Below are 22,811 nucleotides of genomic sequence, written 5' to 3'. Positions count from 1 at the left end.
ATTGGCTTACCCAAAATTTATTTTTTTATTAATAAATAACCTAAAATAAATTTAATTATTACTTAGTCAAAAGAAAAAAAGGTAAAGTGAGAAAATTAACTTATGTTTTTTTTTTTGGTAAAAAAAATTAACTTATGTTAGTAGTATTAATAATGATTTTTGACTAATTAATACTAGTAGTATGTTATGCATATACTACTATCTTTGTTTTCTAATATAATAAAATATCTCATACATAGTTTTGTTTTGGACAAATTTTTTATTGGTAGTTTTGAGTTTTTTTCTTGTCAAGTAATCTAATGATTAAAAATTCACCGTGTAGAATTTTAAGATGAATTTTTAGTTTAAGCCTCAATCCTTGTATGCTTCCTCCGTCTCAAATTAAGTGAGTTATTTGTTCATTTCACATATATTAAGAAAAATGTAAAAGTGAAGAAGAGAGAAATATATTTCAAATGCTTGTTAAGTATTGGTGTATTCACCATTATTATAAATGCAAAATAGAATAATTGAATTGGAAATGATGAAAGTAATACTCCCTCCGTCCCCGTATCTAAGCATTTTTTATTAGAGACAAATGGTGCTTACATACGGGAACGGAGGGAGTATTAATTAGAATTATAATTAAAAAAAGTAATTAATATTGAGACAATATTATGAAACAATATTTTATTACAAAAGGCTACCATATTATGAAACGAAGAGAGTATATTCTTAAGTATCTCTAAAAAAAACTAATAATAAAATCAATAAGTAAATAATACTCCCTCCGTCCCGGATTAACCAAGCCAAAAGCTCATTTCACACGTATTAAAAAAAATGTATAAATGAAAGAGAGAGAAATTGTTTTAAGTGCACTTGTTATGTCTTGGTACATTCTTCCTTGTCATAAATGTAAAGTGAAATATATTGAATTGAAAATGATGAAAGTAATATTAATTAGAGTTATAAAGGGAAAAAAGTACAATTAACATTGTATTGAAAAGTGAAATGACTTTCGGTTATTTTAGGGACATTTTTATTTTCGCAAATAAACTCAATTATTATAGGACGAGGGAGTACCAAAAACATTTGGATGGATGGGATGAAAAATGCTTTTTTCCATCTAATCAGAAGTTCTGGTTTACAGCACTTTTTTATTTTATTTTATGGATTTCTTAAACGGTTTCTTTGGCATGACACTTGATGCATTTTTTCATAAGATGGTTTTGATTGAAATTGAATTTGGAGTATAAGAGTGAGTGAGAGGTAATCATTTGTTGTGATGAATCGAATTAAGACTGGTCAGCTCACTACTAGCTAGTGCGGCGTCAGAGACTAGCTACACTTGTTGACTTTCACCATTTACTTTCCTTTTTCAACATCGTCATTCAATTTTCATCAAACCTTTTCAACAACTTCTCATTCAAATTTCATCAAAGCTTAATGCCTTTGTTATTTTACACGGTAATTAGGAGTAGGTTGTTAAATACAGTAATGTGTTTTTTAGGAATGATTGATGAACAACAAATAAGTTAATTTTTTTACTATACTGTCATGGAATGCGTGTTAGCCTAGAATTCGTGCAGAGATACACTGTTGATATAAAAAAACAAAACCCAAGTTTGTAGGAATTTGATTGAGGAATTAATATTCTAATTCTATAATTGCTATACCTGATATAATTATAATAATAATTATTATTTAAATATTTTATAAACTAGTAAATGTAAATTAAATTTGTTCACCGAAGCACTGACACAACATTAAATTGACCCTAAAGTAGGGTGGAGGAAGAAAAAAAAAATCTGATTTTTAAATAAAGATACTAAAACTTCGGTTTTTAAGAAATAGAAAGACTAAAGTTGCATTTAAGCCAAATTGAAATAACAACCTTCTTATCGCTCCAAACCCTGCATTCCTCCCTCAATCAACAAAGCTACTTAATTACTCACATGTGAATAACATCTTAAGGGAAAAAACGATGAATTTCGGGGACAAACAATTTCAGTGAACGATATGTGTCTTGCATGTCAGTCTATCCTAAAAACATTCCAATACATTTTTTTTTGAAGGAAAAACATTCCAATACATATAATTTAATTCCACAGCATACACGGTTCCAAAGTCTACTTTCACTGAAAATTCTATATAGAACAACTGAACTCGTTTGTAAATAATTTTCCAGATACATTTAATTGAAGTTCACAATAACAAAGGTACCCATTAACAACGGATGGTACATATTCGCCATTCAGCTCAGAATTAAACAGAAAACATAGTGAACTTTAAGTAGTTGATCAGATGGCTTAAAACTTAATCCATTCTTCCCTTCAAAATCCTTTCCTTTACTTCTGTTGGAGTGCTGCACCAAACAAAATTTGAGGACCAATAAGCCACTATGATAAAAGTTTAGGTTTAACACATTTTACAAAACAAAATTTGTTTTCATCATGAAGTTTTGTCAAAATGATTTTCCGCATGCTAAGGCAAAAGTCGTTTGTCCAACCTAGTGGCTTGTAAGATGAACTAGTGCATAAAAAGTGAACACATATTGACTAATACATGAAAAGAAAAACTTATGACAATTCAATAAGTAGAATCCCCAATAACAAACAACCAAAGAAGAAGATAATTTATGAACTTACACAACATAGACATGTCCACCCCAGCCACTAAGACAGTCACGATCTACAGATGATAACAGTGCTTGGGAGATGGTCTCAAACAGTTCCTCAGCTTCCTGTATTATGAAACCAAGCACAAAAATCATAAGATGCCCTTTTGGCAAACATGGAGAAACGATGATAAGAAAATCTATCAAGCTAAGCTAAATCATGGGGTATGAAATAGTGCAAAACTTTGTTGCTGAAGAAACAATCGCAAAATTGTCAAATGGCTAATGGCTTCCTCTATTTGAATCTCAGATTCCCTTTACACTAAAGAAGGTCTCACTTCCACTCTGAAATCGGACATTGCACACTACTGTTACATTTTTGTAACCCGATAACTATTTTGAATTAACCCTGATCTTTTCTGCTTGTTGCTTTTGCCCAGCAGTACAATCATCGATCCACCTATAGAACTTGCATGTGGCCCTAGAATGTAGCTCAAACTCTATCTTAAACTGCTCAAATGAAATAGGGCAGAACTCAGCACCTGCTGATCCTTAGTGGTTGAGCTTTGTAGTTACCCACTGAGATATGCCCCGGATCGAAGTGTGCTCTTCCTCTTTAAGAAATATCCCCCCAAACCTGCATCAAATCCTCATGCTTGGAGCCAGCTTGTGTCCAATCCCGAACAGTAAAAGCAGAATTACATGTCTTCTATTTAGAAATCTTGGGCTGGAAATTAAACCAGCACCATGGAGTGCAGGTCCATACCAAGCGCCTTTCCCTCAACAATTTTCAATGTGGTGGAACCCCTTCAAAACCATAAAATGAAGATACAATCCTGAATCTCCAATTTCATGGAAACCACCTCATGATGAAGGCTTGATGCCTTCACCCACAGATACCAAGCGTGTAGACAGATTTGTTATACGTGGATAATTTAAGAAGCATTTAGCGTTATAGGCATGTCTGTATAGATATATGCTTTCTTGTTATTAAAACACTACTAAAACAAGTGAAAAACAAACATGACTGCACTAATACGCAAAAAATCACAGAAAAGTTGAAGTAAAAGACAAAACAAAGTTAAACTTTGGGACAAACCATGTCAGGCTTAAACATCGATTCACAAGCACCATACAGAGACTCGGACGCAGTTCCAGCAACAACAAAGTCTTTTGCAAGTTCCCTGTATATACAAAAAATAAAAAGTTAGAATCTCATAAATGCAGCTTATATACATGAAATATAACATTCAGATTAGTGTTGTCAAATATCGGCGCCATGGTAGGCTGCGGTGGCAGATTGACAACCACAATGTCCAATTTGTTAAGGATGGTGGCATCGCGGTGTTTTACGGTGGCTTGAGGGGAATAATATTTTGCATAAAAGGAACTTTCAAAACAACATACAATCCCAAATATTTTCAGATCAAAGGATTAACATGAGGTATAAATGCGTGTGTGTGTGTGTGTGTGAGGGGGGGGGGGGGGGGGGGGGGGGGGGGGGGGGTCAATTTTTTTTTCTTGCCTGGTTATTATTGGATGATGATGCACAAAGCATATTTACAGATTATCGTAGTAACTTATCAAAAAATTTGTTTCAGAGCTTTAGCAAAAGCTAAATATGGCATCTTAAAAAAAAAACATAGTGTAAACTGTTAAAAGCATTATTTTTCAGAGCTTATTGTAGGAGTATATTTCAGCGTGAGTGCTATCCATGGTAGACAAACTCGAGATCCTAAGTAAGATCGGGAAGGACCCATGAGATCGTGAATCGGGGGATCGTAACACGGATCGTAAGATCCTACCAAATTTAAAAATTCATATATATTGCATATAAATTCATACATACTCATATGAAGCAACATAATTTGATAGAAAAAAAACTTTAAATAAAACTCAAATTCATTAATAGAAAAAGAAAAAAAAACACTTAAAAACAGTACTCATACAACTCCATAACAACATTAAAACTTAATCATAATTATCTTAACGGTTAATTAAGATAATTGGTAATTGGTACTTGGTATGGTAGAACAGAACAAGAAAAGGGTTGAATATAAAATAGAGGCTAATAATGAAGGATTTTTTTTTATTTTTTTGAAAGTAAGAATGAAGGATTGTTGTCTGCAGAAGTAATTGGTAGAAGACTGATTAAATAAGGTACGTAAGAGAGGAAGTTGAGTGCTATGAATATGGAATTGCATTGGTAAGGTTCCATGATTCATGGGTTTATTGAAAAATTTCCCTAATTATTATTGGGAAGATATTCAATAATCAATGGGTTTAATGATAGGATTTGAAACGGTTTAAGAGATTAAGAAGGGTGAAAAACGTTTTTTTTTGACTTTGTGATTGGGAAAATTCGTTTTTGCGAACCGGGTCACGAACCCGACCCGGTATATCTGTATTTTTGGAAAATGAAGCACTAATCTGGTCACGAAACGACCCGCGAACCCGGTTTTCTGGGTTTCCAACCTAACTCGGCTGGATCTACGTTACCACCGCGTCCACGACTTTGCGCGGCGATCCAAGCCGTTCTTACCATTTTCCGATTCCGGCCACCTATGAGCACGAAGAGGTCAGGCAAGATCGTGGAACCGTACGATTCTACGGTCCAGATCGAGAGTTTGTCTACCATGGTGCTATCTCAATAACAGCTTGGACATCAAAGTTTGCCCGATCAAGAATGACAAGCAGATTTTTATAAACTACACATCTCAAACGGCATGTGATTTCTATGTATAATACCATTATTTCTTTTTTTAATAGAAGAACAAAATCATTAAATGAAACGGAAAAATTTGTGCAAAGAAGGATAACAAACCACCCATCTCCTAAGCAAAAGAAGAAAAACAAAGATAACGAAGAAAATCAATGAAGCAAAGCTGCCCTTCATCGTTGAGGCTCTGCGTATTGGGAAAAGGCCCTAGAAGCGGCCACTGGTAACAAAGCGCCAATAAAGTGTCATGAGGGATATCATGGTCAGGAGCAAAGTCATTGCCCCCTTTTTGTGAAGTACACCTCTTCCTATTTAGTTTAGGCGATTGAGGTGAGAAATGGCTTGACAACCCGATATGTTTGCCACCCACAGGCTGTGACTTTGAGTACACAGTGCCCCACAACTATTCGAAGTACAGTAATAGTGGGGTTGGAAAACAAGTGCTACCCATTATCGTATCTGTCAGCGAAACCTAAGTGTAAAGGCAACATGCTATACACAAAAATACAAGTAATATGACTAATCTTATATCAAATAAAGTGTTGTGGCAAAGGAATTTTTTTAATCATATCAGAGCTTCTGCTCCAACAAAATTCACCAACATAGACACATAAAACTTATTAGCTTCCAGTTTCACAAATCATAAATATGATCCAGTGCTTAAATTTGTTATCAAAGAAACCTATGTTGTTTCTGACGCTCTAACATGCTCTAACTTTTTATTCATTATTCGTTCAATTTTCTTACTTGCTTTCTAGCACATAATAGAAATCACCAACTTCTACACTATTAAAATTCAAGATCAAAACATTTCTGAAACACACCACATCTAATTTTCAAGTAACTGGAATAGCTGGAAGTCTGGAACTAGTAAAGATGATGATTGCCACAGACCTCCCAAACAAATGCATAATGTGATATAAAATACAGCCCAGCCATATGTATAAGAAGCATGCTTTTTACTAAAATTAGCAATTAGCAATATAAATTTATACTACGCATTACAAACATTTATAACTTTAAGCCAAGCAAACCTCCCACTCCAAGATAATATATGAACAGTAGAACAATTCAACTTACTTTGCTCCAATCGCGTCCATTGTGCAAATGAATGGTTTGTCATCATCCCCTAATCCAGCAATTACAGGCTGGCAAAAGTATGGACCGAACCTAAAAAGAAAAAGAAAGCAGTTTGTTTTTAAAGTTTGTAAACATAAAAAATGTATACAATCTTATAGTTTATTGGAAATTGTTATGATGTAATCAGGTATGAAAACAACCAAAAGGAAGAAACATAGAATTTCAGAGTGTTAAAATTTCAACAAGTTATTGGTCTAAATGCATCAGCAAAACAGATAGAAAATTCATTATGATCAATTAAAACGACTATCTCCCAGTCCTCAAAAGCGCCAATGCCGATACACTACACAGTTGTTGTAATTTAGATAGATAGCATTTGGCAGAAAGCAAGACAAAATAAGAAACGGTCTATAAAGCCTGTTCTGCTCTCTTCCATTCCACCTTCTTAAATGAACCAAAATGTACTATTTTTCTGCCTTATGTCTAGTTCTGTTTTACTCTTAATATGAATCAAACATACGAGCTTTGTTCTGTTCTAACCAGCCTACCATATACTACCCTGATACACTTCGCCAAGATTTAAAAATGAGGTTACTCTCACAGTTACGCAGCGATTCTTAATATTGTCTAAAATTGCAGATACAGCCGCAATTAAAATCGCAACTTGGTTGCAGAGGCGTCCAAAACCTCTATATTGTGGTTGCAACCATGCACTTTGCAACCTAACTAACAATCCAATCCCTTTCCCTAACTAACAACCCAATCCCTTTACTTCCACCACTAATATACAATGAAAATTGTCGTCAGCATCACACCAAGTTCTATCAGGGTTGTGTCACACATTAAAAAGTCGAAATACAAATAGAGCCACTTTTTTTAACAGATTATTATTATCACTCATAAATTTAACCTAATCATACTACATCTAAAATATTTACAAATCATCACATAAATTTCCCTAATTCAACCAAATCATTCAATTCACATCACAAAACAAAATCCAGATCTAAATCAGAAAATGACAATACCTTTTCTCGTATTGCATAGCAGACACCAAACTAGCAAAAGTCTCCGGTTTCATATCACGTTCTTCACGAAGCTGATACAGTTTGTGCCGAAACACAAGACACTGATACCTTCAATCACAACAAAAAAAATTATCAAAAATCACAAAAAAACGATTCAGAAAACAAAAAGAAAAAGTGAAAGTTAGTTACAGTGTTTGAGAATCGGTGGCGAGTCCAGAAAGACCGATGAAGAGTTTATCATGAATTTTGGAAATTCTTTGGAAATCGGTAGCTATGGTTTGAAGCTGAACACCGAGTCTTCGATCGCTGGCAATGGCGAAGCAATCCTTGCCAACCATGGCTACTGTGGCACTTCCGTTGTACAACATAGTTTGTTAGATCGCAATAACACACAGAAGAGAATGATACTGTAAATTATAAACCCTAATTTTCAATGCGATTTGTGTTTGCAAACAAAAATGATAGAAACTCAGCTTTCTTATTTTATATTAAACAAAAAAAAACTATTCTTTTCTTTGGGAATAAGCCACCAGTTATAATAAAATAATAATAATTAAAAAAATGGTTAAATATGTTTTTGTCCCTATGAATATGTCAATTTTTTGTTTTAGTCCCTCTAAAAAATTTCTTCAACTTTTAGTCCCACAAAAATGACTCATCTTCACTTTTGATCCCTCCTTTAAAGTAAACTCATATGTAAAACTCATATTATTGAATAAAATTTTTCTGACAAAATTCATAATATTATAAGAATCTCTCCAAAAAAAATTAGAATTTATTATAAGAATCTCTCCAAAAAAATTAGAATTTTTTAACAAAACATGAATTTAATATGAATTTTTCTATTTTTGACGGTTAAAAATTCATATTAAATTTGTGTTTTATTGAAAAATTCTAATTTTTTTGGGGAATTTTTTTTTACAATATTCTACAGATTTCTGCATAATTTCATTAAATAAAATAATAATAATTGAAAAAATGGTTAAATATGTTTTTGTCCCTATGAATATGTCAATTTTTTGTTTTAGTCCCTCTAAAAAATTTCTTCAACTTTTAGTCCCACAAAAATGACTCATCTTCACTTTTGATCCCTCCTTTAAAGTAAACTCATATGTAAAACTCATATTATTGAATAAATTTTTTTCGACAAAATTCATAATATTATAAGAATCTATCCTAAAAAAATTAGAATTTTTTAACAAAACATGAATTTAATATGAATTTTTCTATTTTTGACGGTTAAAAATTCATATTAAATTTGTGTTTTATTGAAAAATTCTAATTTTTTTGGGGAATGATTTTTTACAATATTCTATAGATTTCTGCATAATTTCATTAAAAAAAATACAAAAATTAACTTAAAAATAGGGACCAAAAGTAGTGATTAAAAATTTTATAGGGACTAAAAGTTGAAGTAAAATTTTAGAGGGACTAAAACAAAAATTTAGTATATTTATGAGGACCACAAACATAAATAACCCTTAAAAAAAACCACATCATCCGTACATTATTTATATTGAGGCGAAGTTCAAACCTCGAACACCTTATTTATTGTTATTACACTATTTGACAAAAAATAAAGTAAAAATTAGTCTATAAGAGTCTATGTAAGTTTAACTCGGTTGATATGGATATTAAATAATATGATATGGATATTAAATAATGGGTCATGCTAACTTGTGTCCTAAGGGCACATATTAAGATATCTAAAAAAAAGAAACTATTATTGAGAAAAATCAAATTTCAATCTTTTGAATAATAAATTGGTGCAATTTCCAATGCAAAAATTCTATTTTTTTTTTTTTGTGGTGGTCGGGGTTTGAACCCCGGACCTTGCATATATATTATGCATTGTCCCGACCAACCGAGCTAAGCTCGCGAGGACTATCTTTGGTATCTTAACATGTGCTCTAAGGGCACAAGTTAACATTTCCCTTAAATAATATATACAAGGGTCATAATAATATCTATTATGGGTTGAGCACAGCCTTTTGACAGAGCCGTGGTCTGAAATTCAGACTCTGAATAACCAGGCTTAACATTCAACAAGCGGTCAAATTCATATAAAATCAAGCCAAGCTTAAGTATCTGGACAGGTATAGTTGGAAATAGTCACAGCACCGGAGCCTACTTCAAAAATTCAACTCGAAAAAGAAATATGATCACTTTCCAACAGAACTTTCCTACCAAGGATCAAACCATTCAACAGCAAGACAGGTGTAAATTATGTGTCCATCTTGTGAGAATTGAGAAATGATTACAATTTCTTGAAGAAAAAGAGGAACTTGCACAGCTTCCTTCATCTCAATTCCGGCACAACAATTGAAAGAAATTGAGGACAGAACAGAAACTAAGAGCATTCTAGTTACTAAGTTATCCTTCGTAATGAAACAAAAAAGGACATCACAGTGCTCTCAAGCTTCCATCAAGGCAATGTTTGGGGAAGGGTCGAACCTGAATCAGAGCTTGTCAAAGTAACACATCAACAACGGCTAGTTTTTCTTCATTTCCATTCTCCTTTGATATGAGATCAAAACAATGGCATAACATTCTACAATTATCCCTATTTTAACGTTTTTAGTATAATATACTCTCTGGAGTAGTTAAAATTCGCATCTTTTTTAAGCAATTGTCTCACATCAAAACAAAGAAGGTTAATCAGTATCATAAATCTATACTACTTTGACTACTCTTTATTGGCATTCATGACAACATTAATTATCCACCCAACCATTCCCCAAAGAAATGACAAGAAAAAATACATACATATCCAAACTAAGATTCTTATCTTACCAGTAGAGACGAGGAGAATCTTCGAGAAGTGGTTGGCCACCGACAACAATCCAATAAAATCCAAAAACCCACCAAACAGATGATGCCAATGTGTTCATAGGCTCTAACTTTTTCGCAATGCTGAAAACAATAAAACAATAAAAGACTATAGTGAAACCAGGGCTCAATAATCCACCAACATAGAATTCTATCAACAAAACCACAGTCATACACTAGAAAACCACCATTCATCTCATATAAAGTACGACACCCTGAACATAGATCACTCAAACCTCAACACATGAAAAGAACAAAAAATAAGTGTGGAGGTGTCATGTATCTCCACATTTCTCTAGTCATAAAACACTCAGTTCACCACTCAATCACTTACATCAAATCACTGATATATTTTCTTAAAGAGGAGTACTTCTCTCCTGTTAGTTGAAATTCACGAGTCCCGCCAAATTTCCATGGGACCACATGAATTTCAACAATAGAAGAGTGTGTGTTACCAACATTATTCTTTCTTAAATTATTATTCATATCAACGATGATTGCAGTATCGTGTCCAGCGTCGGTGTCACTATTTCATAGCTCAGTTCAACCTTCTAACAAATAATTGTGTCCAATAATGAAAAATTGAAATAGGAGCAAATACTATTATACTATACTAATACTAATTATTAATCAATAATGTATAATAATGATTACAATTCATTAAAATCTAGTATATCCCTAATTTCATAATTAAACCATCATTTCAATTTTCAACAATCAAATGTATAATCACCAAAAACATCACATAACCCAAAATCATACTTAATTTTTTAAAAATGAAAAATAAAAATTTCAGTATATTAAACAAACCCAATTAAGAAATGAAGAAAAAGAAAGAAGAGAGAGAAAGACCTGTAAGGAGTGTGAGAGAAGGAATCACGAGTAGTGACACGAAATTCAGAGAAAACAAAAGCGACATGAAGAAGACTCGAAGGCATAGCCACAGAGCCATAACCTGAGAGGAGTGGAAGGACGCTCGGAGAAAGTGGAGAGGATGATGGCGGCGGCAACCACCACAAAAGCGAGGTTCCAGACCATGTCGACCACCAACACCGCCCTTGAATAGACGCATGCTCCGTCGTCATCATCGTTCTCCGATCGGAGCATGCCGAGGAGAGGGTTGTGAGTTCCGACAGTGATGACCTGGCGTTGTTGTTGTTCTTGTTCAGGTTGTTGTCTTTCTTCCATGCTGTGATTTTTTTTTTTTTTTGAGAGAGAGAGAATTAAGACAGAAACGAGGTTTTGGATTTTGGTCTTAGAAATGATGAGTGATATATCTGTACAATCAATTTTATACAACCTTTGACACAACCACTTTTTCTTTATTTTTGTTGGACAAAAACAATAGAAAGAGAAAAATGGTAAATAAAAAAACATGTGATTAGAAATGATGAGTGATATCTATACAACCAATTTTGTACAACTTTTGAGACAACCAGGTTTTTCTTTATTTTTGTTGTACAAAAACAATAGAGAGAGAAAAAGAGGGAGAATAAAAAAAACATATGAGTATGAGAGAAATAGTTGTTAAAAAGTAGTTGTACAAATATCATTTCTCTTTAGAAATAATAGATAGATAAATAAAAGACTTAATAGCGAGTTTTAGTCTCCTAACTTTCCCAAAGTTGCGATTTTGGCCCCCTAACAAAAACTACAAAATTGTCCCCTAAGTTTTGCAATTGTAGCAGTTTTGGCCCCCAAAAAAACATCATGTGGCACCTCACTTAGGGTGCCACGTCGGCCGTAGACCGAGTCAAAATTGGCATTTGGGCCAAAATCGCCACATATGCAAAACTTAGGGGCGGTTTGTAGTTTTTTTTTTCTTGGGGGCCAAAATCACAACTTTGAAAAAGTTAGGGGACTAAAAACTACTCCCTCCGTCCTATATATAAGAAAAGATTCTTTTTAGATACATTTAATAATTAATGTATCTAGTCTTCATTGTAAACGAGATACATTAATTATTCAATGTATCTAAAAAGAGAATCTTTTCTTATATATAGACCGGAGGAGTATTTAGCTTAAATAAAATAGGGGTAATAGTCACTTTGGTCCCCGAAATTGTAATGAGTAGTCAAAACAGTCCTTCAATGTATCAAAACTTCAAAGTAGTCCACGATTGTGCATTTTATTAGTCAAAATAGTCCTTAGTGTTAAAATATTTCATTAATATTGTCATATTAGTCCTCCAATATACTAACTTATGGTCATATTAGTTCTTATAAGTACATGTTTATTGTCATTTTAGTCTCTATATGAAAAGAGTTATTGTGAACATTGAGAGGTTATTTTAGTGTCAAAGACTATTTTGACTAACTAATGCACAATCATGGACTATTTTGAAATTTTGATACAATGAAGGACTAAAATGACTAATCATTACATACTCATGGACTAAAGTGACTATTACCCCAATAAAATAGTAATAGGAGTTAGGAGAAGGCGATGGTGGTAGGGTGATATTGGTGGAGTGGAGGTATACTAATAGGATTCCCCTTCAAAAAAAAAAAAAAACTAACAGGATTGGCTTACCCAAAATATATTTTTTTATTAATAAATAACCTAAAATAAATTTAATTATTACTTAGTCAAAAGAAAAAAAGGTAAAGTGAGAAAATTAACTTATGTTAGTAGTTTATTAATAATGATTTTTGACTAATTAATAACGGTAGTATGTTATGCATATACTTGTTGAAGCAAAAATCTTTTTGATGAATGTTTTAATGATAACAAACCTCGTGGAATAAATAATAAGTTTTATGAATGATGATCTACCGATGGTTGCACTTGGGTTTTTGTTAAAATAACGGGAATCACATAAGTGGATAAGCTAGAAGCCACCCACATTGATAAGTGCATCATATTTACTCAACAATGAAAGAATGAGTATACCATCAGTTGAAACAACAAGATCATATCTCCATGAAGATTCATAGCTCAAGAATCATGATGGAAGAACTTGAATCATGCTGGAAGAACTTACATCACAAACCGCAAAAGAATGTGTTTGAAGTTATGTGACGAAACTCACATTGAGCTTTATGTTATATGATTTGAAGATCCACCATGGGTAAAGAAGATAAAAGGAAATATGCATACAAGTTAGGAAGATTCTCGAACCTCCTCAAAGTATCACACTTCCAAAGCTTCGAAGATAAGAAGTTCTCGAGTTCGAATGAACGGATATCGAATGTTCATATGAATGGAGTTCATAATAGTCATGAACATTAACCCTGAATATATCCGAAATAATAAAGGATTACTTCATGGATAAACAAGAATATTTAAAGTCATCGGTTGCATGCAATGATGAACTAGATGCAAAGAAATATTCTTTTGGACTTCAAAGAAAGAATCATCTTGTTTGTCAAAACAAATGATCTCTCATTTATATGCTTCAAGTAGTTCTTGAAGGAAATAAATAAACAACCTTCATAAGGTTCAAAGTGTTGAAGAACATCGAATGTTCGGCACAAAGTACAACCGTCAAAAAGGAAGGAACCCAGAAGAAACATTCTGAAGTTCATATGTTTGAACCCGAAGGAGTTCGAAGGTTGTTCGAAGGTTGCTCGAAGGTTCATTAGAGCAAACCCATAAATCAATGTCCACACCAAGAACATGCAAGAACGGATGTGACATAAACATATCTTATGCATACAATGATTTTGACTTTGGATCAAGAAATCATTAAAGGCATCTATGGTGATTAATGGACTTTGATAGTTCTTGGTATTTGTGAGTTCTTGAGTGATTAACCAAGACACAAACAAAGTTTAAATCATACCAAGATACAAGAAATCAAAGGACATTTGAATTCTGAACTAAATGCGAAGTTCGAAAGTTAGTTCGAGAATGTTGATCGATGAGTTGATCGAACGTTCGATGAGAGTTCGAAGGTTGTTCATAAGCAAACCCGGATTCATCAAGAACGTGAAGAACATGCAAGTACATGACATGAATAAAAGGTCGAGAAAAGTACATATGCATGGATCTATCAACAATAAAGGCATGGACAAGGAACTATGTCAAAAAGGTCTTTAATGTTCATCTAAGACTATGAACATTAAAGTACTAGGATTATTCCAATGAGAATGTTATCCTAGATGTTGCATTCACTGCACTTCAGTTGTGTCTCTACTATTAGGATTGATTACATCAAAAGTAGTCTTACAAATCATCCTAAAGTAAGAGCAAATGAAACATTCGATGGTCGAATGTTCACTTCGCACATGCTTCCCTGCTATGAACAGTGTAGTTGGTGGAAAGATGAAAAAGGTAGCAAAAGGAGATCTTGCATTAGAGATAACTTGTACTCTGAACAAAATCAAGCAAATCTCCTAGAAGCATGGGCTTTGAAGCCGCAGACCCACTATCCTCTCTTTCCCGCACAATATCCAAGGCAGATTTGAATCAAACTTTATCCTACTTTTCCAAAGAACTTCGATGTATATGGAGAAGCTACCTTTTGGTGAATAAAGCCCAACAAATCTCATGTCACGCCTTAAACAAGCCCCGAAACTCATCACACATTCATCTTTGATGAACCCGGATGAAGAACATCATGAATATCAACATTACCGATGAAGAACACGGCAACATTCGATGTTCATCCCGGGAACTTAACAACATTCCGATGGTCGGAATGTTCACTTCACCTGCATTTTCAAGTAAAAGCTTGTGGGGCCCGAGGACACGTGGCATAACACCATTGGACACCCTACAACGGCTATTTGAGCCCAAAGACTTTTTAAATACGTATCAAAGGCCCATCATTACTTGCACCATTGCAAAGCATACAAGAAAACAACCGGATTTTGTTTGAAGCTCTTGCAATCTGAAATTGATTAATCTCTAAAGCTTTTGTTTCCTTAGTGCACATCAATACTCTGTTATCTCGTGCAAAGATAACTTTCTCTTCCCCTCCTCTCGTTTGATTCTCAAACATTCAAACTCCACACAAATTGCGAAGCATACAAGAAAACAACAAAGTTTGTTTGAAGCTTTTGTAAACTGAAATTGATCAATCTATAAGGCTTTCATTACTTAGTGCACATCAATACTCTTTGTTATCTCTAAGATAACTTCTCTTTCTTTCTTCTTGTCTGTTTGATTCACAAACATTCAAACCTTCATACAAATTGTAACAAAGTCTCATCTAGCTTTAGGGGTACTAAAGTGTTAGTTTGAGCAAAGGTTGTAAAAGTCTAAGTGGTTAACTTAGCAACAAGGTGCAAGCTTGCCGAGGCTTAGAGAATACATGGTTGTAAGTGTTCGGGTGAACACGGATTGTAAGGTGCGGGATTTGAGAGGTTATCTCAAGCATCATAGTGGAAACTCTCACAAGATTGTGAGGAGTGGACTAACCCACATTGGGGGAACCACTATAAACTTCGTGTGTTCTTTCTCTTCCCTTTACTCTTTTAAATTCAAGATACACTAAACACACACAACACAGCTTACTTAATTAAATCGGTTTACGCATAATCCGCACAAGAACGTCGAACGTTCGAAGTCGAAAGTTAACTTAACTATTCCAAGTAAACTACTTCGAGAATCATTTTTAAGTTGCGAGGTTAATTTTTAAAGGGTCACAATTCAAACCCCCTTTCTTGTGACTATTTTATCCACTTCATATACTACTTACTATCTTTGTTTAGGTCGGCCTAAGGGCCAAGTCACCCAAACAAGGATTTTATGTCTTAAAATTAGAGACCTATCTTGTTAATTCTCTAACGGAATGCGATGTGACAATTAGTGGGTTCCAATTATTTTAGGGTTAAATATGTTTTTGGTCCCTACATTTTGTGTGACTTTGAAGAATAATCCTTATTATTTTAGGCGTTTTAAAAATATTTATTGAAATACAAGGACTATTTTTCAAAGTCACGTAAAATGTAAGGACCAAAAACATATTTAACCTTAAAATAATTGGGACCCACTAACCGCCACATCGCATTCCGTTAGAGAATTAATAGCCGGGACTAATTTTGATAGCGGAGATAAAATGTGAGGATTTTAAAAACATTTAATGAAATGTAGGGACTATTTTTCAAAGGGGTGTAAAATGTAAGGACTAAAAACATATTTAACCCTACTTTTAATAAGCATTGTGTTTTTTTTTTTAATTTCAAAAGACTTCATTATAAAATTTGTTTTAGGCCTCTTGACATGTTGAGTCGGCCTTGTCTTTGTTTTTTAGTATAATATCTCGTAATAGTTTTGTTTGGGACAAATCTTGGGTGTATTTGTATAGATTTTCACATAAAATACATTTTTGGTGGTTATAACTTATAACAAATTTTTTTATCGGTAGTTTTGAATTTTTTCTTGCCAAATAGTCTATTGACTAAAAATTTACCGTGGAGAATTTGAAGTTCAAACCTCCAGTCTTATATATAATGTCCCTACCAATTGAATCACACTCGGAGACAAAATCACATAATGAAATCCATATAAATTTTGTTGTTTTTTGTTTTTATCTTTTCTACAACACCTCTTTCAAATTTTCAACTCTACTAATCGTCTCTTTATCAAAATACTTTAATTATTTTATAATATTCTTAAGTATCTCTTAAAAAATAATAATAAAACCAATAAGTAAAAAATACCCAAAAACAATTGGCTTGTAAGAAAAACTATACTCCTCCCTCAATCAACAAAGTCACTTAATTACTCACATGTGAATAACATCTTAAGGGGAAAAAACGATGAATTGGATTCGGGGACAAACAATTTCGGTGAACGATATGTGTCTTGCATGCAAGTCTATCCTAGAAACATTCCAATACATATACTCATAATTTAATTCCACAGCATACCCGATTCCAGAGTCTACTTTCCCTGAAAATTCTATATAGAACAGCTGAACTCGTTTGTAAATAATTTTCCAGATACATTTAATTGAAGTTCACAATAACAAAGGTACCCATTAACAACGGATGGTACATATTCGCCATTCAGCTCAGAATTAAACAGAAAACATAGTGAACTTTAAGTAGTTGATCAGATGGCTTAAAACTTAATCCATTCTTCCCTTCAAAATCCTTTCCTTTACTTCTGTTGGAGTGCTGCAGCAAACAAAATTTGAGGACCAATAAGCCAATATGATAAAAGTTTAGGTTTAACACATTTTACAAAACAAAATTTGTTTTCATCATGAAGTTTTGTCAAAATGATTTTCCGCATGCTAAGGCAAAAGTCGTTTGTCCAACCTAGTGGCTTGTAAGATGAACTAGTGCATAAAAAGTGAACACATATTGACTAATACATGAAAAGAAAAACTTATGACAATTCAATAAGTAGAATCCCCAATAACAAACAACCAAAGAAGAAGATAATTTATGAACTTACACAACATAGACATGTCCACCCCAGCCACTAAGACAGTCACGATCTACAGATGATAACAGTGCTTGGGAGATGGTCTCAAACAATTCCTCAGCTTCCTGTATTATGAAACCAAGCACAAAAATCATAAGATGCCCTTTTGGCAAACATGGAGAAACGATGATAAGAAAATCTATCAAGCTAAGCTAAATCATGGGGTATGAAATAGTGCAAAACTTTGTTGCTGAAGAAACAATCGCAAAATTGTCGAATGGCTAATGGCTTCCTCTATTTGAATCTCAGATTCCCTTTACACTAAAGAAGGTCTCACTTCCCCTCTGAAATCGGACATTGCACACTACTGTTACATTTTTGTAACCCGATAACTATTTTGAATTAACCCTGATCTTTTCTGCTTGTTGCTTTTGCCTAGCAGCAGTACAATCATCGATCTTCCTATAGAACTTGCATGTGGCCCTAGAATGTAGCCCAAACTCTATCTTAAACTGCTCAAATGAAATAGGGCAGAACTCAGCACCTGCTGATCCTTAGTGGTTGAGCTTTGTAGTTACCCACAGAGATATGCCCTGGATCTAAGTGTGCTCTTCCTGTTTAAGAAATATCCCCCCAAACCTGCATCAAATCCTCATGCTTGGAGCCAGCTTGTGTCCAAGCCTGAACAGTAAAAGCAGAATTACATGTCTTCTATTTAGAAATCTTGGGCTGGAAATTAAACCGGCACCATGGAGTGCAGGTCCATAACCAAGTGCCTTTCCCTCGACAATTTTCAATGTGGTGGAACCCCTTCAAAACCTTCAATGTGGTGGAACCCCTTCAAAACCATAAAATGAATATACAATCCTGAATCTCCAATTTCTTGGAAACCACCTCATGATGAAGGCTTGATGCCTTCACCCACAGATACCAAGGGTGTAGAGAGATTTGTTATACGTGGATGATGTTCAATCTAATTTAAGAAGCATTTAGTGTTAAAGGCATGTCTGTTTAGATATATGTTTTCTTGTTATTAAAACACTACTAAAACAAGTGAAAAACAGACATGACTGCACTAATACGCAAAAAATCACAGAAAAGTTGAAGTAAAAGACAAAACAAGTTAAACTTTGGGACAAACCATGTCAGGCTTAAACATCGATTCACAAGCACCATACAAAGACTCGGACGCAGTTCCAGCAACAACAAAGTCTTTTGCAAGTTCCCTGTATATACAAAAATAAAATAAAAAAGTTAGAATCTCATAAATGCAGCAGCTTATATACATGAAATATAACATTCAGATTAGTGTTTTCAAATATCAGTGCCATGGTGGGCTGCGGTGGCAGATTGACAACCACAATGTCCAATTTGTTAAGGATGGCGGCATTGCGGTGTTTTACGGCGGCTTGAGGGGAATAATATTTTGCATAAAAGGAACTTTCAAAACAACATACAATCCCAAATATTTTCAGATCAAAAGGATTAACATGAGGTATAAATGTGTGTGTGTGGGGGGGGTCAATTTTTTTCTCGCTTGGTTATTATTGGATAATGATGCACAAAGCATATTTACACATTATTGTAGTAACTTATCAAAAAAATTGTTTCAGAGCTTTATCAAAAGCTAAATATAGCATCTGAAACGGCATGTGATTTCTATGTATAATACCATTATTTCGTTTTTTAATAAAAGAACAAAATCATTAAATCAAATGGAAAAATTTATGCAAAGAAGGAAGGATAACAAATCACCCATTTCCTAAGCAAAAGAAGAAAAACAAAGATAATCAAGAAAATTAATGAAGCAAAGCTGCCATTCACCGTTGGGGCTCTACGTATTGGGAAAAGGCTCTAGAAGCGGCCACTGGTAACAAAGCACCAATAAAGTGTCATGAGGGATATCATGGTCAGGAGCAAAGTCATTGCCCCCTTTTTGTGAAGTACACCTCTTTCTATTTAGTTTAGGGGATCTTCTTAAAAAGTAAACCTCTTCTTTAATTTAGGCGATTGAGGTGAGAAATGGCTTGACAACCCGATATGTTTGCCACCCACAGGCTGTGACTGAGTACACAGTGCCCCACAACTATTCAAAGTAGTAATAGTGGGGTTGGAAAACAAGAGTGCTACCCATTATCATGTCTGTCAGTGAAACCTAAGTATAAAGGCAACATGCTATACACAAAAATACAAGTAATATGACTAATCTTATATCAAATAAAGTGTTGTGGCAAAGGAATTTTTTTAATCATATCAGAGCTTCTGCTCCAACATAGACACATAAAACTTATTAGCTTCCAGTTTCATAAATCATAAATATGGTCCAGCGCTTAAATTTGTTATCAAAGAAACCTTTGTTGTTTCTGTCGCTCTAACATGCTCTAACTTTATATTCATTATCCGTTCAATTTTCTTACTTGCTTTCTATCACATAATAGAAATCACCAACTTCTACACTATTAAAATTCAACAAAACATTTCTGAAACACACCACATCTAATTTTCAAGTAACTGGAATAGCTGGAAGTCTGGAACTAGTAAAGCTCGGCAAAATTATTCAGATATACAGATGATGATTGCCACAGACCTCCCAAACAAATGCATAATGTGATATAAAATACATCCCAGCCATATGCATAAAATACAGCCCAGCCATATGTATAAGAAGCATGCCTTTACTAAAATAGCAATTAGCAATATAAATTTATACTACGCATTACAAACATTTATAACTTTAAGGCAAGCAAACCTCCCACACCAAGATAATATATGAACAGTAGAACAATTCAACTTACTTTGCTCCAATCGCGTCCATTGTGCAAATGAATGGTTTGTCATCATCCCCTAATCCAGCAATTACAGGCTGGCAAAAGTATGGACCGAACCTAAAAAGAAAAGAAAGCATATTTTGTTTTTGAAGTTTCAACACCGTGATTTGTAAACATTAAAAAAAAAAAAGTGTATACAATCTTATAGTTTATTGGAAATTGTTATGATGTAATCAGGTATGTAAACAACCAAAAGGAAGAAACATAGAATTTCAAAGGGTTTAAATTTCAACAAGTTATTGGTCTATGAGCATCAGCCAAACAGATAGAAAATTTGTTATGATCAATTAAAATGACTATCTCCCTAGTCTCCACACAGCTGTTGAGATTTACATAGCATTTCGCAGAAAACAAGACAAAATAAGGAACAGTAGAAAGCTTGTTCTACTCTCTCTTCCACCTTAAATGAACCAAAATGTATTATTTTTCTGCCTTATGTCTAACCAGTCTTAATATGAATCAAACATACGAGCTTTGTTCTATTCTAACCAGTCTACAAGACAATACCCTGATACACTTTTCCAAGATTTAAAAACAGAGGTTACTCTCAGTTACGTAGCGATTCTTAATAGCCGCAATTAAAATCGCAACTTGGTTGCAGTCTTGCAGAGGTGCCCAAAACTTTTATGTTGTGGTTGCAACTTGCAACCATGCACTTTGCAACCTAACTAACGACCCAATCCCTTTACTTCTAACACTAATATACAATGAAAATTATCGTCAGCATCACACCAAGTTCTATTAGGGTTGTGTCACAGATTAAAAAGTCAAAATACACAAATAAAGCCACTTTTTAACAGATTATGATCATCTCACTCATAAATTTGACCTAATCTTAGTACATCAAAAAAATTTACAAATCATCACATAGATTTCCCTAATTCCACTAAAACAAACAAATCATTCAATTCCGATCAAAAACTAAACCTAAATAAAATCCAGATCTAAATCAGAAAATGACAATACCGTTTCTCGTATTGCATAGAAGACACCAAGCTAGCAAAAGTCTCCGGTTTCATATCACGTTCTTCACGAAGCTGATACAGTTTGTGCCGAAACACAAGACGCTGATACCTTCAATCACAAAAAAAAATCAAAAAATAACAACAAAAAAAACGAATCAGAAAACAAAAAAGAAAAAGTGAGAAAGTTAGTTACAGTGTTTGAGAATCGGTGGCGAGTCCAGAAAGACCGATGAAGAGTTTATCATGAATTTTGGAAATTCTTTGGAAATCGGTAGCTATGGTTTTGAAGCTGAACACCGAGTCTTCGATCGCTGGCAATGGCGAAGCAATTCTTGCCAACCATGGCTACTAGGGCACTTCCGTTGTACTCGAAAATCGACATGGTTTGTTAGATCGCAATAACAGAGAGAATGAATGATACTGTAAATTATAAACCCTAATTTTTTCAATGTGTTTGCAAACAAAAATGATATAAACTCAGCTTTCTTATTCTTATTTATATTTAAAAAAAAAAAACTATTCTTTTCTTTGGAAATAAGTCATCCTTTTTTCTTTGGGAATAAGCCATCCGTTATAAAATAATAAAAATAAAAGAAATAAAAAGCCACTGTATATCAATGAAGCTTGAATACGGATACGGGTGCGATGCGATACGTGGATACATTTTTTTAAATTTCGGATACGATACGACTAAGATACGTTAACAAAATTTTTATACTAAAACTTATATATATGTAAAATACTTGAAGAAAATAAGCATTGACTATCTTTCATTGTTATGTGTACGTAAAGTTTTCTTGTAAACCATATTATATTTTCATTTGTTGGGATATCGAGAGAAGCATTCAACACAAATTTTATCAAATGTCAATTAATTGAATCACCTCTCTCATTACCTTCATTTAAGTGGTTCATCAAGAAACTTGATTCTACCGATGCATATCTAAAATTGAATTATATACATCTCTAGTGAATTTCTACAACATTGTTTCACTTTTTTACACTTCATCTTTTCTAGGATACGTATATGTGAAATATTTTATAAGTATTCTTGTGTATCTATGAAGTATCCTATAAGTATCAAATAAAATATTTTTTAAAAATTAAAATAAGTAATTCGATACTTCGTGGGTATGTATCCACGAGTATCCATGGAATATCGGTATCCGATACGCATCCGATACCGGTACGTCTCTATTTTGGAGTATTACACTTCATCTTTTCTAGGATACGTATATGTGAAATATTTTATAAGTATTCTTGTGTATCTATGAAGTATCCTATAAGTATCAAATAAAATATTTTTTAAAAATTAAAATAAGTAATTCCGATACTTCGTGGGTATGTATCCACGAGTATCCATGGAATATCGGTATCCGATACGCATCCGATACCGGTACGTCTCTATTTTGGAGTATTCGGGCTTCATAGGTATCCATACGGGGA

The 22,811-nt window shown here is 33.7% G+C and overlaps 2 protein-coding genes across 4 annotated transcripts; both read right to left on the bottom strand.

Annotated features, from left to right (window-relative positions):
* Positions 1 to 1,819: 1,819 nt before the first annotated feature.
* LOC146909527 (proteasome subunit beta type-3-A) lies at positions 1,820 to 11,518 on the bottom strand. 3 transcript variants are annotated; one of them, XM_085723997.1, is made up of 8 exons: positions 11,105 to 11,518; positions 10,217 to 10,336; positions 7,613 to 7,774; positions 7,424 to 7,531; positions 6,396 to 6,485; positions 3,696 to 3,780; positions 2,628 to 2,722; positions 1,820 to 2,344 (listed from the first exon to the last, which is right to left on the bottom strand). In XM_085723997.1, exons 1-8 carry the CDS (start codon positions 11,338 to 11,340, stop codon positions 2,296 to 2,298), a joined length of 945 nt encoding a protein of 314 aa, XP_085580123.1. In that variant the 5' UTR covers positions 11,341 to 11,518; the 3' UTR covers positions 1,820 to 2,295. The 3 variants fall into 3 exon arrangements, with proteins under 3 accessions (XP_085580123.1, XP_085580124.1, XP_085580122.1); XM_085723998.1 differs by having other exon boundaries at positions 7,613 to 7,766; XM_085723996.1 differs by having other exon boundaries at positions 11,208 to 11,518.
* Positions 11,519 to 16,984: 5,466 nt separating this feature from the next.
* Positions 16,985 to 21,836, bottom strand: LOC146909526 (proteasome subunit beta type-3-A-like). The gene is made up of 6 exons (XM_085723995.1): positions 21,559 to 21,836; positions 21,367 to 21,474; positions 20,368 to 20,457; positions 18,714 to 18,798; positions 17,603 to 17,697; positions 16,985 to 17,319 (listed from the first exon to the last, which is right to left on the bottom strand). Exons 2-6 carry the CDS (start codon positions 21,417 to 21,419, stop codon positions 17,271 to 17,273), a joined length of 372 nt encoding a protein of 123 aa, XP_085580121.1. The 5' UTR covers positions 21,420 to 21,474; positions 21,559 to 21,836; the 3' UTR covers positions 16,985 to 17,270.
* Positions 21,837 to 22,811: the final 975 nt, after the last annotated feature.

This window comes from Medicago sativa, chromosome 7 (assembly GCF_051527215.1).
Source record: "Medicago sativa cultivar Bolivia chromosome 7, Bolivia_mono, whole genome shotgun sequence".
In the NCBI taxonomy this organism is placed as follows: domain Eukaryota; kingdom Viridiplantae; phylum Streptophyta; class Magnoliopsida; order Fabales; family Fabaceae; genus Medicago; species Medicago sativa.
Note: the sequence above shows the minus strand (reverse complement) of the source record. Positions and strands in the feature narration are given on the sequence as shown.

Excerpts from the sequence above, each read along its gene's own strand:
- LOC146909527 (XM_085723997.1), bottom strand. The coding sequence starts at position 11,340 with ATGATGACGACGGAGCATGCGTCTATTCAAGGGCGGTGTTGGTGGTCG. Across the intron at positions 3,781-6,395 it reads ATGGACGCGATTGGAGCAAA|GGAACTTGCAAAAGACTTTG; the intron begins GTAAGTTGAATT and ends TTGTATATACAG. Across the intron at positions 2,723-3,695 it reads CGATGTTTAAGCCTGACATG|GAAGCTGAGGAACTGTTTGA; the intron begins GTTTGTCCCAAA and ends TTCATAATACAG.
- LOC146909526 (XM_085723995.1), bottom strand. The coding sequence starts at position 21,419 with ATGAAACCGGAGACTTTTGCTAGCTTGGTGTCTTCTATGCAATACGAG. Across the intron at positions 20,458-21,366 it reads TCTATGCAATACGAGAAACG|GTTCGGTCCATACTTTTGCC; the intron begins GTATTGTCATTT and ends TTTTCTTTTTAG. Across the intron at positions 17,320-17,602 it reads GGTGGACATGTCTATGTTGT|CACTCCAACAGAAGTAAAGG; the intron begins GTAAGTTCATAA and ends TGTTTGCTGCAG.